At 42.9% G+C, this 19,230-nt stretch overlaps 1 protein-coding gene across 1 annotated transcript in view; it reads left to right on the top strand.

The window, feature by feature from the left end:
• The window catches only part of ITPK1 (inositol-tetrakisphosphate 1-kinase), a 140,370-nt gene that overhangs the window by 50,884 nt on the left and 70,256 nt on the right, over positions 1 to 19,230 (top strand). Inside the window, exon 4 of the mRNA XM_066551939.1 lies at positions 18,210 to 18,335. Within this exon, the coding sequence (XP_066408036.1) occupies positions 18,210 to 18,335 (126 nt within the window). The remainder of the gene's footprint in view (positions 1 to 18,209; positions 18,336 to 19,230) is intronic.

Here is a 19,230-nt window from a genome sequence, read left to right as displayed (position 1 = left end):
TTAGGGAAATTGTTTCTGTGCCAGTGTTGAAAAGGGCATGTTTTGTCAGCATAATTTAAATAATTCTTGGAGGATGTGAAAAGCTTGGAACAGCTGAAATCAGTAAAGAGAAAAAAAAATGGAATGGGGTGAAAAATGTAATGTCAAAACTCAAGATCCACTGATAGTGAAATGACTTTCCTTTTTTTAAATTGCACAACTGAAAATGTGGCATTCCATGAATATGTTAAATGTAGCTACAACTTTTCTTTCTCCATGTCTTCATCTTACAAGGATCTCTGCTTATGTGTGTGTAGAGATGGGAAAGGAATTTTAAAAAGGCCTTGGACATTCATCTGAACAACAGAAATGCCTGGTCTATCCCTGCCAGATGTCCTAAAATGTATTATTCACTTCTAATTTTAACCTTATCACACGATTTTAAATCTGAGTTTAGCAGCAGCTTGAGCTCAAATTTCAAAGATACTTTGTAAACCAGTATTTTGGTTTATCCAGGTGGTGGGCTGACCCCAGGGGGCAGTTAAGACCCCAGCCAGTCCCTGCTCACTAAGGAGGGCTCAGCTCTCCCAGGTGTGTCCCCTCCCAGCCTCTTGCCCACTCTCAGCACAGGCTGCAGGGGCAGCTTCAGAAGCAGAGGTGGCCTGAGCAGTGTGCAAGCCCTGCTCAGCAGTAACTGCAGCACTGGGTGTGTATCAACACTGGTTTTGTCACCAGCTGAAAGCACAGGCTGCTGCTGAGAAGAAAATTAACTCTATCCCTGCCAAACCCAGCACAACCAGTGACTGCCCTAAAGAGTCTTGTTCAGAGATCAGTTCTTCTTCTTCCTTGCAAAAGAAGGAATATTTGGTAGCTTTAGGAACTTTTTCACAGAGAAGCAGCTCCAGAGCCTTCAGCATGCCTTGGGAGCTGGTCAAAGCTTACAATATTGCCCTGAAGTTGGGAAGTAGTAACAGACTCTGCTCCTGGCTAGTTGAAAAAGTAGAATAAAGAAGCTGTGCTTTATCAAGCTACAGGATCCTTGACTTCAGCTGATGTTGCTGAGACCTTAAAAGCTCAACAAATTGAGATATAATAGAAGAACCTGGGTGTCAGTTCTGTTCTTGTAAGGCTCACAGCTGCTGTAGGTTCATAAGCATGTTTCTGATGTCCTGATCCAGTTTTTAAAGACAGAGTAAAATGGGCTAATGATAAAAATGCACAATGGAGGAAATAGCTTGAAAGGGCTGAAGTGACCTCCTGGATGGTGAACTTCCAGTTGAGAGCACAACAGATAGTCCAGCTTAAAGGAAGGGAGTCTGCTAAAGCTTATTAAGGTAATGCTGGTAGTAAAGGGACAGAAAGCAAGCCTTCTCAAGGTGAGCCTGATGCCTTGGAGGACAGTTTATTGTATTTTAGTTCAAATTTTGCAGTTCCAGCTACAATCTTTGTATTTTTCTTCTGAAAAGCTGCTGTGAAGTATTAAAAATCCTTGAATGTCAGTGCTGATGCACACTCTCCAGGCCCAAACTGGTCCCACAGCTGTGGGTCAGTAGGAAGCTGGCATGGAGGATGCCTCTGTTTTTCAGTCTCTGTGTTTTTCTGAGGACTTGGCTTGGAGTTCAGCACTTCAGGGCATGCATGGAGATGTTGCAGTGCTTCCTGTTTGCCAGCAGTTATGCTTTCAGTGCACTGTAGTTCTTGTATGCATTAGACACTGCATGTGGCTGCAGTTGTGCAGGAGGCACCAGGAAGGTTTAGCTCTGGTTTTACATAAAGATCTCTGCCTTTCCCCACATCACCTCAACACCCTGCCTCTTGTTCCCATGCAGATAGGGAGAAATAATGGTAAGGTGCCATTTAGTACTCACTAAATGAGCAGCTTTCTGATTCATAGCTTTCCAACATCCCCTGCTCCAGCTCAGACAAGTTGATTATTTCCTCCTACCAGCAGATGTAGATAGGAACAATTGGAACTGTGATAACTTTATCTTTAGTAGGGGCCAGCTGGGTCAAACACCTTCTCTTTCCTGTCTGTAAACAGCAGTGAGGGATGGCCCTGTGGGCTGCTGGCAGGGACTGGTGACTGAGCTGACAGGAGCTGGCTGGAGAGGAGGGAGATGCCAGTTCAGCAGTCATCCTCAGCTGCCAGGGATGGAGGGAAATAAAGGAGGCTTGTAGAAAGATGCAGAGTGGAGAGGGAAGTCATGGTCAGAAACTCCTTAATATCTCTGGTAAGGGGAGAATAGGGGACTGGACAGCTCTGGATCTCCTGCCTTCTGCTGGAGGCATCTGTACTCACATTGCAACACAGCTTAAAGGAAGCAGCCTTTGGAAATTGCCTTACCCACTCCTGCTGGGAAATAGTTTTTTCACTCAGCTGTGATGTGCAGAGTGAGCTTAATCTGCAGGAACTCTTTTTGCCAGTTGTCTGAGGTTTATTAGTCAGCTTTTCAGTTCCAGTGGGTTGAGCAAGTACAATAAGTCAGGTGATGCAAAGGGGGAAAATTTGGCTCTATTTTTCAGCATGGTCCATTAAAAGCCTCATTACATAGAAGTTTTCCCTGAAGTTATGTGAAGATGATTCTTATGTGACTAATGCCACAAATTAAAATGGGAAGTTTGTTCACATCTTTTGTTTTCAGTAAGGGAAGGGTTTTTCTTTGGAAGTACAGATTTATCCTGAAAGTTTCAAGTGTGCTTGTGCCCAAGAGGTTTAAAGATATTTTCCTTAGTCTAGGAGACCAAACACTCAGGAAGTGTGTGGAAGGGGTTTTGTCAGCAAACAGGCCCTTTTTGCCAATTGGATGTGGAAACTTCTGGGTATAAAAGCCATGCCAGCCATGATATGTGTTTTTCCTCCTCAGAGAACTTGAAGCTGACTGGTTATGGTGAGGTGCTTGGCTCCCAAGTGGAACAAAGGAAAGAGTTTGTGTTCATGTCATAGTTTTAAGGACTAATGTCAGAGAGTACTTCTGATTATCAAGTGATGTCACTGAAATGCAATGTAGTGGTTTCAAGCCCCCTTTTCGCCCTGAAATGTAGGCTTTTAAATACTCCAGTGGTGACAGATGACTACAGGGAAATGTGCAGAAGCTCAACATAAGTTCTTGGTTTCTGAAGATGGTTCAGAGTGGCAATGTAGTGGTTTCTTCTCTGCCATGTCCTAAGTGAAAATTAACTAGTTAGAAGCAAAGAGGAGGAAGAACATGTGTATGTAGACCTTCTCCAACAAGGGCTTTTAGAAAGGTAGGAATATATATGTAAAAGAAAATATATAAATGTGTTTACCATATATAAATGTGTATATTACGCTTACCTTTTTTTTGTGAAAAACTTTCTCAGTGGTCAAGGCTCTAAGTTCAGCTGAGATGCCTCTGTGCATGTTGTTCTGCCCTTAGAAGTTCAGAGTGTCCTTGCCCAAAGCTGTGCAGCCATGTTTATGGGCAGTGTCACACCCGTACCCTTGCTTCTCTAAATCTAGGTGTGGTCAAGCTGGTAGATGGAGTCAAATAGAGACCTTTGGGGAAAAGACAGAAGATTCCTGAGCATTTGGCTGTTTTAGAAGTGACTTTATGTCACTCCAGCAAAGCAGGAATTGGAAAAAGGGATATGAAGTCTAGCAGTGACAGAGCTGTGTATGTGTTTATGGCAAGCTTTTCTGCAGTGGAAACAGCAGAATGCAAGAAAATGCTGAGGCACTGGTTGGGTTTTTGAAGCAGGCTGTGGAAGTTGGCTTTGTAGGTGAGTGAGAGGTAGGAGAGAATAAACTCAAGAATTTTGAAGATGATCAGGGGAGGACTTCCCTCTGATCCAAAAGAAGGGTGATGTAGTGAGAAATACAAGGAATCTGGAAGGTCTGGATTGCAAGAAGGAGAGAGTTTGAGAGAATTGATGATGACTTCTAAATAGCAGGCCCAGTAGTTTGGTGTTCACGTTCACAGAGATTGATGTAAGAGGAGAGCTCAAAGAGCTAGCTGGGACAGGAGCGAAAGCAGAGGTTGAGGTAAGAGCCAGAGGTAGAAAAGCAAAACTAGAATTGTCAACTTGAGGTCCAGTTACAATGAAAAACACAGCTGAGGGGAGGAAGACCAAGGTGTCAAACAGGCTGCTGGAAATGTCTGCTGCAGTGGGGATCTGGGGGCAGATAGGAGCTGGGCCCAGCCCTCTCTGGCAGTTGACAGAATGGGTTTAGCCCAGGTGAAAGCAGTGGAGAAGTGATGCCATGGTGAAATTTGGGAAGAGTTTGGAGCTACCCTCATGCAAAGGATTGGAGAAGGAAAAGGAGCAAATGAAGCATCATCTGTGCTATGTATGAGAAGCAGTGGGGGATGTCTTGACAGGCAGCTGAGTGACAGTCAAGACAAGTGCCTGGAAATCAGAGCTCAGGCAGAGAGTGTGTGCAAATATGGTTGAAAACTAGGTTATAGCATGAGACCTTCTAGGAGTGTGTCTGGCACTCTCTGTCCTAAGCTACACAGAGACAGCTAGCTGTGTCCTTGTATTTTAACTATTTTACCCCCTTCCCATCCTTGCCTGTTAAAATGAGTATGAATAGTGAAGATGAGATCTGGTGTCTGTGGAAGGCATACCAGCATTTTCTTTGGATGTTTTACCTGTTGCTGTGACAGGAAGGCTTGACATTCCTGTAAACAGAGTTGAGTGATGAATAAAAAATGCAATTTTAGCTGTTCTTTTCCTAGCTCATTTAATTACCCCAGCATTCACTGTCTTCCCTGAACAGGAAGTAATTTTCCTGTTCAAACAGCAAAAAGGAAAAGAAAATGAGTAGTGAGGGGTGGGTTATGTAATTTTAAAGCCCCAACAGTCGGATGGTAGGGTTGTGAGACAAAATCTGAAACTGTTATTAACCAATTAAAATGAAGTTTTGACCTACTTTTGTGTCACTGATACTCCTGTAAATCAGCCCAGCCATCTCAGTGAGGTATCTGCAGGATCCTTGCAGAAGTCCAACACGGCTTGGCCGCCTTGCCAAGGGCAGAGCTACAGGTTCCTTCTCCATCTGGAGAGGATGGCTTGTCAGTCAAGTGCATGAGGGAAGACACCAGAGCTAGGGAGTGTGCCAGACTTGATTTACAGGTCAGTGACAAAGTGCTGCTTTGCCTGCTTCTTCCTGAGGGATGGTTCTGAGTCCTTTTTTAATCTTGCCTCTGTGCTGCTCACTTAGTGCTCTCTTTATAAAGTGGAATGCAAGAGCGAATAATCTGAAACCTGAGATTCTTTTGTTTGATCTCCATTGCTGTACTTCCTAGTTCTTTTGCTCCTCTGAGAATATTTAGGGAACTGCAGGAACAAACGTGTTCCTGGGTAGCAGATTTCAGTTTGTGCTGTACACCCAAGAATGCCCATTTATAGCATCAAATCAGTTGCTATTTCAGTGCAGCTACAGTATTTATGATTAAGGTAAGCTATTTCTTGCCAGAAAGTGGTTAACACTCAAAGAATCTGCATCGTTTATAAGGATCTGTGGCCATGGAATGTGTGGAAGAGACTTTCTATGTTCTTGAGCCTGTAACTTAAAAAGTTTAGTTGAATTCTTGAGCCTTCTTTTCATTTTGATTTTCTACTTCTCATCATTGATACTTGAACTGGGTGAAGCTGTTCAATAGGGCTCTCAGCCTTTTTCAGTAGTTTAACTCTTTAAAACTTCAGGTAAAATACCCTAATCCTAGCGAAACGGAGATAATTTTTGTCATGTCATCATCATTTTCATTTTGTATTTACTCAGTGTTGTTCTATTTCTGATTCTCCCTTGTGCATGATACTAAGTGGTGGAGCCACACTGTGTGGATATTAAGGTCTATCAGTAATCTACTTACTGTGCTAAGACCACTAATGAAGATATTAAATAAAATGATCAGAAAACCAGTGCCTGAGGAATGCCACTAGCACAGACTCTCTGATTTGCCACTGCTGCTTTCAGCATTTCCATTGTCAACTTCTCTTTTATTTAACCCTTCATTCACCTTCCTCTGCTCCTACAGGTCCTTGTCTTTTCCAGTTCCACCTGCCTGCATGCTTTACTGAGAAAGAAAAAAAAAAAGAAAATGCTTTGCTGCATTTTCTCTGTCTAGAGAATCAGTGATCATACAGCCAATTAGATGGGTCTGGTCTGTCTTTTTGAGATTCATGTCACTTTTTACTACCTTTTTTTATTTACACCTGAAGATCTGATTATTTTTTTGCATCTTCAAATGTACTAAAATGCTATTATACTGCTAGGTCAGGTGAATAGTAAGTAGCCATCTTTTTTTCTCTCTTCTCTTTTCCTGTTATAGTTGCCTCTTTTTTTTTTTTTTAATTGTTTGGAAACCCTGTATAAAGTATACAGTTATTCAGAACCCTTGTATCACCATCCTCTGATCTCCTATGTAATGTTTTGTTTAATTGAATTTTAATTTTGTTTTCTAGAGATGGGGGGAGGAGTGGTGGAGTTTTTTGGTTGGTTGGTTGTTTTTTTTTAAGTATACAATAGGGGAGAGACAGAGTTTCCCTTCACCTCAGCACATTAAACTCTGAAGGGTCATCTGACATCTGTGCCACTCCACTGGGCTCCTTCTGATCAGGCATATTTCAGGTGTGATTCCTCTTATTCTAGAACATGAAAGTAAGACAGGCTAAATCAAATTGAAATGTCAAGGTGTTTATTCATTCCTCTCTGACTGCAGGAAGAAGCCTGAAATTATTGTAGTTATTGGCTGCTGTGAATCTCACTCCATGAGTTTGGGCTTTGGCTGCTGGTTCCCATAGATGTATCTGCATCCATCTCTGTTCGCCAGCTTGCCCTGCCCCCATGACCAGCCTCTTTATTCTTGCTGAAAGCTGAAGCCAAATATTTGTGTAAAATTTGTGGCTATTTCTATATTATCTTTGATATTAACCCTACACTTGCTGCACAGAGATCCCATTTTTTCTTCTTTTGAGTACTCCCAAAATATGTTTTGCCCTTTGGCATGCTGGCAAAAAATGCTAAGCATCCTTTATTTTGAGATCCTGGAGCTTTTCACAACTTGGCAGTCTTTACTAATTACTTTCTTTATACATTTGCCATCCTGAAGTCATAAATCTGCTTGAATTGTATACCATTTTATCCTGTAATTTAAACTAACACAGCTTGATGTAGTATTCTTTGTGTTAGTAAATTTTATGTTAGTTTTCCTGCTTCTGAATAGCTGGGCTATAACCTCAGAGGGATTGTCAGACAATCTCAGCACAGCAAAAACAAGAGCTTTTAGCATTCTCATTTAAAAGGAATTTTACTTAAAATGTTCTGCCTGGCCTATTGGTCTCCATATGTGTTAGGCAGGTGCTGCATTGGAAGACTGTTCACCTGAGTGGGAAAAAATGTCTGGTGTATGGCTGAGCCATGGACCACTTGTGAAGACTTCATCAGACATGGTAGAAAGTAAAAAGAAAATCTGTTTTGCAGTTGTTGCAAAACAGGCTTTTGGCCATTAACAATTGATCACTACCTCTGTGCCAGGGTATTTGCTGATGCAATGAGTCAGACCAAATGAGGCTCCAGTTAGAGCATTGCCTGTGTCCCAGCCACCTTCTCCTAGCTTCATTTTCTGCTCCTTTCTCAGATACCTTCTAGCAGTGCAGGGCCAGTGAGGGATGATTATAACCTTCACCTATGCCCTTCTTCCTCCATTTGAGAAATGATGAGCTGTTTCACCTTTGCAGCTGTGTTCATTTCAGACCATTTCAAATGCCTTTAAATTCACCCTTGGAAGGGATGGTTTCATCATGTTGTCTCACTGGGAGCAGTGGTTTCATCTGAAGTAGTGCTTTGTAATTGAAAGGCAACTTCATTCTTCCATAAATAATACTTGCTGGAACAGAATGGAAGGGAATGCCAGTCTCTTCAATCTCTTTATGATCTCTCTTCTGATTTCTGCTCATGCAGCATGGGGATATGATATAGGTCAGCCTAAGCATGGCCTTCTCTATGTTTAAGAGCAACCTTATTTGTTTTTATTTTCCCTTCAGGCTAAGTCTTCTAAAGCTTTTGTGTTTCTTCCCTGTCTTATTCCAGTGTACTTCTCCCTCCTCTTCCGCCTCTTACTATTTGCAGTTACACAAGCATTGCTAGCTATCCAGTGGTCATGAGCAGCACTGTAAACATGTGTTTGGATGAAGGTGGATTTTTTTTTTTAAGAGAAGTATGTTTCAATTTTGGATCTTTTTTTCAGAAGGGATCCTAATTAGTTTAGGTAGGGGTGAATAAAGAGCATAAAAACTTTCTACTCAGACAGCTATTGCTCCCTTCACATGTATTTAAATTTCCTAGTACACAATAAACAGCACATAAATTCAGCAAAGTGATGAGCAGACTGGTTTAAATGTACTTTGGGTGCTACCTACATTTCCTTACAACTTGGCCTCATCCAGAGTCTCTTGAGAAAGGGAAATGCACCTAGAAATACAGTTCTCTGGGGGCTAGTAGCTAACAGAAATGAAGAGGGTTCTGGCAGCCTGGCTGTGCCAGATGGGAAGCTTTGTTGAAAAGAGAATCACAGCAGAGACATTGGCAATTTCATGAGAAGTACAGCTGCACACACAGGAGCTCTGACTGCTCTTGATGTTTACAGGTGCTGCTGAAGAATTATCCAAAAGCTGAGCCTGATCTGTGTGGTGTAAGTCCAGAGCTGAGCTTTGTCAGCCCTTAGGATAAAGGGTAGTAGCCAGGCTTTCTGGGGGATATTTCTTATGTATCAGCTTTTCTACTTATCTAATCCCATGATCAAAAGGAAGGAAGTTAGGCAGTCCATGTTTGTGTGACTTCAAGAGAAACTTTCAGAATATGCTTCCTTCATCTTAACGTTCTCTGTATCCAGTAGCTGTTAAAAAACAAAAGTATTTGTAGTACTGTAAGGTCTTGATGTTTTGATTCCAATATAGTTAAGGTTGAAAACATTAGAGAAGTAATGGTTCACCACTCTTGTGCCTCTCCCTCTGCTTACCTGGGCTGTACTGGCTGTAGTGCTGCACCATTTCTGTATTCTAGATTAGCTGGAGTGTTCTCCATGGATAGTGTCTCCATTCCACTCCTCCTCTGCTGTCTGCTCTCCTGCAGGGTTGATTGAGCTGTCAGTTCAATAACTGGGCTACAACTGACCCAGCTCACTCAAAAAATGATTAAAATTCTGCTGTGTAAAGTAAAAAGAAGAAGGGTTTCTGGGTCTGATTTGCCCATTCCAGAAGTGAGCAAGAGATTCTGTGAACCACATAGTAATTTTCCCATACCTTCCACTACTGAGATTTCCTCTACAGCATTTTAATCTGGTGCATTGAACATTGCCTTTTTGACAGTTCCAGGAAGTGAAGCAAGGCAGGTTATGCTGAATGCTCATTCTTCTGTGTTCTTCTTTTTCTATAACTTGCTTTCATTCTTTGGAGCACTAATCCTCCCATGTCACACATTTTCTGTTCAACTTTTCTCCTCTGCTAATCTGTGGATTTGTTCTGCTGCCCTTCTTAATCCACAGGAGCCTTGGTGACCTCAGGAGACACCCTTGGCAAGAGGCTTTTCTGGATTTGGGTAACATTGATTATTTCTCCTGCATTGCTGAAAATCAGCAATTGCCTTTCAAACCATCCCTGAGTAAGACTGAGCTGCTTAACCACTTGCCTACAAAAGCCTGCTCACTGCAGTCCAATCCTAGTGGGACATGAGCTCTCAGTTTATTATCATGCTCAGAAACAGCCATTCCCACATCTTGGCAAGTTCTGGAAAGAACTTTCTGCAACTGCCAAGGTATTGTACAGGTCATAAACCAAGCTGTTAAACTTTAATTGGTAGAATTTATTTCTGTGTGTGTTGGGCTCTAAGTCTAAAACAAAGTTTCTAGTAACAATGTTCCAGTCCTGGGTAAAATAGAAAGGCTGAAAATGGTTTCTGTGAAGAACTTTAGCCATAGCCCAAACATGAAATTTCTTGTCTTGCTTTTAAAGAAGCAAAGGAGCAAAACTTAGAGCTGATAGGAGGATGATGCTGAGTGGAAATATACCCCTGACCCTCTCTACCAGGGTCAGAGGAGTAAGGAGGGAGATCAGGGGAGCAGTGGGAGAGGTTTGAGTAACTGGGGTGCAGTAACTTATCCCAGTGTTACTGCACAGGCCAGAGCAGTGCTGGCTCACTCTTTGCTTTTGTGGGAGGGGGCAGAGGAGGCTGTGGGGAGGTGATGCTCACCAAGGTCCTGGGGGATTGTATTACTTGGGGACAAGCCTTGAATGTACAAGAACTAGTCAGTTTGTGTAGTAGTTGGGGAAGTGATCCATAAATGGTGTCTGTGTATGTTAGTATATGTAGTGTAAAAAACCCCTCTGAGCTTCCTTTGCCTTCATTTAATCTAGAATACAGCTAGAAGTGAGAACTTCCCAGATGTTTCAGACATGGTGCCAGGCTTCCAGGGGAACAGCTGTGTGCAGCTCCTGAAAATGTGCAGCTTGCACATACTCTCTGGCAACTTGTGCCCAGCAGAATGCAAAGTAAACACAAGAATGCAAGAGAACACAAAGAAACCATCTCTTAAACCCAGAATCTTCTCTGGTATTAAAGTTTCAGTACTTGGGAAAATGGAAACCCAGCTTCACAGGCTGTGTTATGCTGCTCTTCACCTTTAGGCATGTCTTGATGCCTGGGATGTCACTGATATTTGCCTGAGAGTCTGCGTGACATATCACAGTGTGGGACATGCTTTCCTTCTCCTTTGGTGGTGCTATTAAACTGAGCTGGGCAGAAGAACAGCAGATAACCTCTAGTGTCCTGCAGTGGTAGAAGGGTAAGCTCATTTCAGAAAGACCAGGAGGAAGGTGTAGGGTATTTTCAAGGTGTTTCCTTCCTGCCTGGGGCAGAGTTCCCTGTCAGGGGGTGCCTGGTACCGGTGCTGCTGCTGTGGTGCCCTCTCCTGTTGTCAGTGTGGGGGGAGGTCTCCTCACCACAGCGGATTTCCTTTCTCAGATTGCCACTGCTGCAACAGGATGTGCAGGTTCATGCTGGGCAAGGGGGGTGTGGAGAGACAAACCAGCACCTCCTGGTGTACTTTTTGCTCTCTCTTTACAGCCTTTGTTTGCTCTTTGCAATGGGACAGAGCTGGTGTTTGTTGCCTAGGGGAGTTCATGTTCCCCTTTGGTATCCTTTGGCCTCATGAGCAGCAGCAGCAAGTGCTGAATACTTTTGCACTATCTGGGCATGATGAAAGCTCAGGCAACTTTTTTTCTCAGAAAGAGAGATGATGAGAAAATCTCCTAAATATACAAATATTTATTTAGTTACAATACATGGATATTTTAGGAGCTACCAGAGCCTGCATACCACTGAAAATGCCAGGTAGCATAATGTCTTTCCTGGTGAGGAAATGTTTAGTGATATACACTGTGTTACCTTCCATGCTTTGGCAGGGAGTCATTTGTGTCAGTTTTGTGCTGCACAGACCTGACAGCTGCTTTTTTTAAGTGTGTAGTCCCTGGAGGGACAGGACCGGAGGGGATGCTCCTGAAGGATTTAATTAATGAAAGAAGCATGTCCTGGTCTTATTTGTTCTTATGGATTTCCCTTGGTTTGTCCCAAGAGGAGTCAGGTTTCTGTGCCATTCTGTTCTACTGACAGGAGGATGATGCTGAGTGGAAATATACCCCTGACCCTCTCTACCAGGGTCAGAGGAGTAAGGAGGGAGATCAGAGGAGCAGTGGGAGAGGTTTGAGTAACTGGGGTGCAGTAACTTATCCCAGTGTTACTGCACAGGCCAGAGAAGTGCTGGCTCACTCTTTGCTCACCCACTGCACAAGTGGGTCTTACATGTATAGATGGACATGCACAACTGTTTTCCTGATTTCTTTCAGGAAAATTTCCCACTTTCTGTCAAAACCAAGCACATTCTCATCTGCAATTAGAATATCATCTGTATTTTTGTTTACTTTTTTCAGTGGGGTGAAACAGTGAACTCGACAGTATTGATTTTTGCTGCTTCCCTTCCCTCTCCAAAGTGCTTAAGATATTTTTAGATGCTTTCTTGGAGTTTTTTGGGAGAGAACAGTGTCCACCAATAGATGAGCTGTCAGGGTTCAGCTTTATGAAGACTTGGCTTTCTCATCTGAGCTTGTGACTTTTTTTCATTATGACTTGCTCAGTATTGATGCACAGCACAGGTAAACACTGGAGCTGGGGTTGGGAGAAGAATTTGAAAAGCTTTATTTTACAAGCCTTTTGATATAAATGTATGTGATAAAAATACAGAGTAGAAAATAGCCCCAGGAGTGGAAGATGAGGGCAGAAATCCTGAAGGTTTTCATGCAGTGGAGTTTAAGAGGCTGAATTAAGATTGGAATAAACACCACATGTCTTGGGACCAATACAGCCTTACTTGAGTATTTGAATAGCAGAATACAATAGATTTGCATAGAAAATTCTGTATACAAGAATAATTAAGGAGCAAAGAAGTCGGATCAGGCTGAAGTTGTGTGTCCAGTTCACAGGGAGGAGAGGGGTTAGATTGCCACAAAGGGGCTTTTGGACTGTGACTGGTGAAATGTGTAGCAGAGAGCATTGACAGGTTGAACCAACCAGAAAGTTGAATGGATTTCAACTTTCCCTTCTGTGGCATTTTATTAAGCTAACATCTGATGATTTGATGCTGCCTATTGAGAAGGCTTGGATTTCTAGTTTACCTTCTACCTTTATTTACCTCCTTTGGCTGAAAGTCTCATGAACATTTTCTACCTGCAGCATGACAGGCTGCTGTGAAGGGATGTGCACTCCTGTTCTAAGGATGCTCATCCTTGAGCACCCCAGTCCTAGCAGCACATCAAATGAAAACACAGCAAGAACTTAGAGCAGCATCCTGGTGAGTGGAGTTTGTTAGTGGGTTGGAGAATGGGAGCAAAATGTTTGAAGAATAGCTGTATGGGTCCTAATTTTTAATGAAAATATAATAAGCGAAAAGTGAAGATAAATAGAAATGTAGACTCTACATTGCTCAGGGATATAGCAGTGGATATTACTCTCTGGTTCAGATAAAAGAATATAAATACAGGTTGGTATTAAAACTTCATTTCATATGAATGCTAATCCAAAAACTATTTTGGAAGAAGAGCTTTAAAAAAAAATAAAATCAAAGTCACAAATCCTAATCAGGCAGATTCTGAAATACAGCTGATTATACCATGGACTGGAAACACTGAATAAAACAAAAAATACACAACTATTTTTAATCTTTATTATAAATTATATTTCTTTTTCCTAAATCCAGCATTTGTAGTTGTTTGGCTTGGTTTTTTTTCCCCTGAGTGAACAAATCCAGATTTTCTCCACTTGGACATAGTTTTATTTTTAAACACAGCTTCCAGAAATGCATTTGTGTGGGATTGCAGTTGGGACCAGTGGAGAACCATGGCACTCTGCCAGGCACTCGCCCTGTCCCTGAAATACAGATGGATTGCCAGGGTTCTGGAGAAAAACAACCCCAAAACTTTAAACAAATTATGCTTAATGGAAATAAACATTTTTTGCCCTTCTCTATAATGATTTGGATAATGTGCTGGCTGTGTGTTCCTGGAGGACAGAGGAAGAGGGAAGGGGAGAGGAGGGCAGACACAGAGCTCTGTGTGCCTGTAACTTGCTCTCCAGTGGATTCTCTGGGAAGCCTGTGGGAGAGACTGTCATTTCTAAGCTTGGAGTGTTTTGTAACTTTCAGCCCATCCTTCTATTAAAAGGTGAGCAGGATGGCTGCAGCCAGCTATGATAAGAGCGTTTATCTACTGCTTGGTTTCTTCCATATATGGATTTGAAAAGCCAGGAAAGGCATACAGAACCATATAATCATTTAGGTTGGATCAAGTCCAGCTGTTAACCCAGCACTGCCAAATCCACCAATAAACCAGATCCCCAAGGGACACATTTACATGTCTTTTAAACACCTCCAGGGATGGTGACTCTGCCACTTCCTGGGGTAACCTGTTCTAATGATGGACTTCTTTCAGTGTATCCAATCTAAATATCCCCTAGTACAATTTTAGGACATTTCCCCATGTCTTATCGCTGTTACTTGGGAGAAGAGACCAACTCCCCCTTGGCTACAGCCTCCTTTCAGGTGGTTGTAGAGAGCAATATGGTCCCTCCTTAGCCTCCTTTTCTCCAACGTTCTGCACCCTTCCCCAGCTCTGTTGCCCTTCTCTGCAAATGTTTCAACACTTCCATGACTTTCTTGTCCTGAGGGGCCCAGAACTGAACACAGCATTTGAGGTGTGGCCTCACCAGTGCTGACAATCATGGGGACAATCCCTGCCCTGGTCCTGCTGGCCACACCATTGCTGACACAGGCCAGGATGCCATTGGCCTTCTTGGACACCTGGGCACAGCTGGCTCATGTTCAGCTGCTGTCAGAGGGCACCCCCAGGCCCTTTTCCACCAGGCAGCTTTGCAGCCATTCTGCCCCAGCCTGTAGCGCTGTGTGGGGTTGTTTGAGTGACCCCAGTGCAGCACCTGACACCTGACCTTTGTGGATCTCATAGAGTTGGGTCTCAGCCCATGGATCTGGCCTGTCCAGATTCCCCTACAGAGCCTTCCTACCCTTCAGGAGATTAACACTCCTGCCCAGCTTGGTTTGAATTGCAAACTCACTGAGGGTTCACTTGATGCCCTTGTCCAGATCATTGCTAATGACATTGAACAGCACTGGCACCAATACTGAGCCCTGGTGAACACCAGGTGTGACCAGCTCCCCACCAGATTTATCTCCATTCACCACCACTCTCTGGGCCTGGCCATCCAGGCAGTTTTTAACCCAGAGACAGTGCACCCCTCCATGTCAAATATATGCTTTGTATATTTCCTGTCTACAGCATTGATACTCTTTTCCATGTCATGCACCTGAGTTTTGCTGGGTTTTGGTGATAAGTGACAGTGCCATGAAACCAATACCTGGTTGGGATTGGTTTTTTAACATAAAGAAGTGCAAGCAGAGTGTGCTGCAGGCTAAAGCCTACCTCACAGAAGAAGAGGCACCATAGATTTATCTCTGGTTTTTCAGGCTGGTGCTGATAAATCTTTTCTCTCACTTCTGTTGCTATGGTGTAGGTTCTTTGCAATAACAAACCTTTGGGTGACCATGTCAAATGCAGAGATCATTCAGAGGGATGCTGAAAGGGAAGGGAAGTAGGAGGGCTCAAATTCCAGCTGATGACAAACAATGAGTCAGTGTTGGTCTCAGCAGAGGGCCATCAGAAATTTTGCACTTTGCTTTCACTGACTTCTTTTTGGATTTGATACTCCACTTTGAAAAGGCTTCTTTTTACCTTCTCGAATCATTTCTTTCCTTCTGCTTTTACTTTTTTTTCTTAGTGCATAAAAGGAAGGTAAATCTCTTCCAAATTCCACACAGCCCAGGAATATTTGCTTTCTACAGCGTGGCTCTAAACACAGAGAACTTATTCTTGCAAGTGGTTTGATCCTCCAATCCACAAAATCCTGGATCAAATTTTGAAGGTTTTTGTGGCTAAAATGTACCTGCTGTCCTTTTTGAGGCAATTGAAGTGGTCACTGAACTTCCTTCCAGAGAAGCTGCTTTATCATGCTGTTTTTTCTCACATTGCTTTACTGGTGAGGGGGAAGCAAAACAGTGTTGGGGGGAGCCTTTTTAATGCTTTCCAGTGTGCAAAGTACATGCATTTGGTTTTGTTCTCAAAATATACCTTTTGTGTTTAGCTGGCACAACTGTTGTGAAGAAGTTATCTTGCCCAGATGTCTTATGCTTGTGGAAAACACTGTGCTGGAAATGCCTGGATTTGCCTTGAAGGCTTACTTCTATTCTTGGGTCAAGGCTGAAAGGGAGGACTGTTCTTGTTTTCTGAATGCTTCCATGCAGATTGAGCTGGAAGTTCAGGAAGAATGTAGCGGGGTAACCAATCTCAAATGCTTACTTGCTTCTTACTGCTTTTCAAACTGCACGTCCTGAGAATGGATTAATTCAGAATTTAGTACCTTGGCAACCATGAACTTTCTGACCTAGTTAAATGGACTCTGTGTTTTGCTGTTTCCTTCCAGATGTGATAGGCAGATGGAAAAAAATCAGAAGCAGCAGTATAGTCATTTGAGATTTCTTTTAAGGATATTAACTGATTTTTCTGGAACTTGGTTGAAGAAGTTGATTATCTCCTTCCATGTTCTTTAGCCAAGCTGCAGTTCATTTTGCAGATACTTAGGCTGTCCCCTGGCCTTTGTGCTGCACTTCTTGTGAGAGTGAAAATGTCAGGACAGGCAGACCTTCTGTGGACTGCCTCACCTGGCCACAGCTTACCCATCCCTGAGCTTCCACACTGTCTGTCCTGCTGGTCTCTTGGCTTGTAGGAGTGGCTGCCCACCTGTGAGCAGTGCCTCTGTTTGTCTCCGTGGAAGAGAGACACACACTGTGTTCTCCAGTTGGATTGGAATCTGCATAAGGACTTCAGAAGTCCCAACCCATAACTGTTACTAGGAGCATACAGTAATGGGCAAGCAAGGGTGGTCTCTGAGGGAGGAACTGGCAGTCTTTCAATTTGCTTTTGTGCCACAGGTACCTTCAATTATTCTGTTCAGGGAAGCCTGGCCCAGATAAGAGTGCCTTCACAAGAAAAGTCATTCAGCTCTGTGGATCAATTACATTAGCAACTAGCAAATTAATATAAGGCTGATAGATCTCTGCTGGTTTAGTTTTCTTGGTTTGATTCTGTGTTATAGCATTACCTTCTTTAAGGCACTCACTCCTTAATTCAAAGCAGGGCCATTTCTGTAGGGATGGGAAATTTTAGTAGGACAAAACTCAAGCCAGTGAGACAGAAAACAGCATCAGCAGCAGCCCAGTACTCCTCTCCCTCCTGTGCCTCTCACACCCTTCTTCACCAGAGCTGAATAAAAAAGAAAGCAGCAATAGAAAAGATCATGCAGGTAAAATCAGATGCTAACTTTAGTAAGCACACATCCATCTTTCCTCTCAAAGATGTTCCTGGTTTGGCATTTACAAGATTGAGTTGTCATTGATGCAGTAGGTCTCACAACTGGTTGAATTGACTCACAGCTTTTGTGCTGTGAGTGGCCTGGTGTGTTGAACATGAGCCAGTTCTGACTTTGAACTAATATTAAATCTGGTGAGTAGCTTCATGGGATCAAGTTCTGTGAGCATCTTAGGGGTCTGCAATACATCATCTTCATCAAAGCAGATTTAGCATTAAATTTAGACTAAGTTGCTTAGAGCTTTGTCCAGTCAGGTATTGAACATATTGAAAAATTGAGATCCTGCCACCTCTGTGGGATTCAGCTGCAACTGGACTGGCCTTGTGGTAGATTTTTTTTTTTTGCCTGATTTAGTTGGAATCTCCAAAGTTTTGATTTATATCCTGATAAATCCAAGCCCTCACAGTAACACTGGCCAGCTGTCTTAGGATCCTTGCATGCATCTCATACAGGTCCAGTAAGCTTCTTTGCATTGATATTTCAGCAAGAGAGAATTCCTCAATCCTTTTTCAGTGCAGGTGGTTCCTCTGCTCTTGAACCCTGTTTTGGTACTGGGACCAAGCCCTCTAACACATTGCCACTGTTTTCATGCCTTCCTGTGCTGTCTGGAGCAGACTTTCTGCACCCCTCACCCCAAATCTTTGTCTCCTACCCAGCTAACTGCCAAAGTCTGCTACTGGGAGTTGTCTGGGAGCTGCACCCTCCTGATAACAGCTAAATAGCTGTCTCAGTAGCAGATGAATTTCTACAGATCCTGACTCACTTGCTTTTGTGTTACCTTTATTCCTGTCCTGTTTTGTGCAATCCCAGCAGGCACAGCAGACCTTCCTTTTATTAGTGGTGTTAATCCTTGTTGGCTCATTCCTTTTGCATGTATGTGAATGTACCAGGAAGCTGTGTGACCATACCAGGAAACTGAGCTGAAGAGCCATATGTTGGTTTAGGGTGGAGAAGCACAGGGAGATGTTTGGATGAAGGGTACTTGCTGATGACTTCACTGTTTTTCATGGAATTAGAGCTACACTGCTGAGAAATAAGTGTCTCAGTAAAGTTTCTAGCACTCAATGATGTGTAATATCTCAAGGATTTGGATAACATACCAAAACAAAGGCACTGTGTAAATTAAATGTCACCTGTGTGGCAGCAGCACCTTGGATGGTGGCAGGGACAGGAGACTGGATCCCCCATATATTAATAAAATGTTTCTCTCTGGTTTCTTCAGCTTGACCTCACCAAACCCATTGAAGATCAGGGCCCTTTGGATGTGATCATACATAAACTGACAGATGTAATCCTTGAAGCAGACCAGAATGACAGCCAGTCACTGGAGTTGGTTCAGAGGTTCCAGGTAAGTGGTTCTTTCTGCATTTCAAGCAGGAGGATGATTTTGGTGCAGCAAATTCAGTCTGATTACAATGCAGTTTGTAGGGGTTTGATGAAAAGAGTTATCTGGAACACTGTTGACTTGCTGCTGATAGCCCAACAAAAGTGGTTTAGTCAGTTTAAAATGGACTTGCACCTTGGGAAGGTTTTGTTTTGTATCGGTATGGTTAGTTAGAACTGGTTTCCCACCAAATGTTCTTATGTCATTTCAAGAGCATTAGTGCTGCTCACAAAGAGGAACACGTGTTTGCATCCCTCCATGACAGAAGCCACTGAATTAGTTATGCCCAGTTCTGTCTAGTCTTCCCAATTCCTGGAATGCTAATTTCTGCAACATCAGGATTGCTGTCAGTGACTCTGATGTCTAGTGCTGAAAATCCTGTTATATTATTTTTTTCCCCTCAAGTTTAGGTTGAAGGTCAGAAATATGCAGGATGTGTGGCACAGAGAACTGTTTTCCCCAAGAAGGGTCTTAAAAGATTCTCTCTCAGTGCCTTCCAAACTTTTTTATTTTGGAAGACAGAGGATGAGCTAGAGGGTAGGGCCCCTGTGAGCAGACATCTGCATAATATCCTCTCTCCAATATAGTAAGGCCTTAAGCTTTTGCTTCTGCAGGAGTCTGAGTTGTGCCACATCACTGGCATGCAGGAAGCTCCCACAGTAGTAAAACATATAACCAGGAACCAGTGGTGCAGAGCACAGACCTTTCTGTGTTGAATTACATGCCAAAATGTGTTTTTAGAGTTTACTCTCATGTAGTTTTGTTTCCAGGGTGGAAACTATCTGCAAATTGCTGCCTGTCTCCATCTGTCCTGTATTACCTTTAAGGTATTGAAAATTATTGGAAATTAAGAGAAGCA

Source organism: Molothrus aeneus, chromosome 6 (genome assembly GCF_037042795.1).
Source record: "Molothrus aeneus isolate 106 chromosome 6, BPBGC_Maene_1.0, whole genome shotgun sequence".
NCBI classification, from domain to species: Eukaryota; Metazoa; Chordata; class Aves; order Passeriformes; family Icteridae; genus Molothrus; species Molothrus aeneus.
This window is presented reverse-complemented; position numbering and strand designations above follow the sequence as displayed.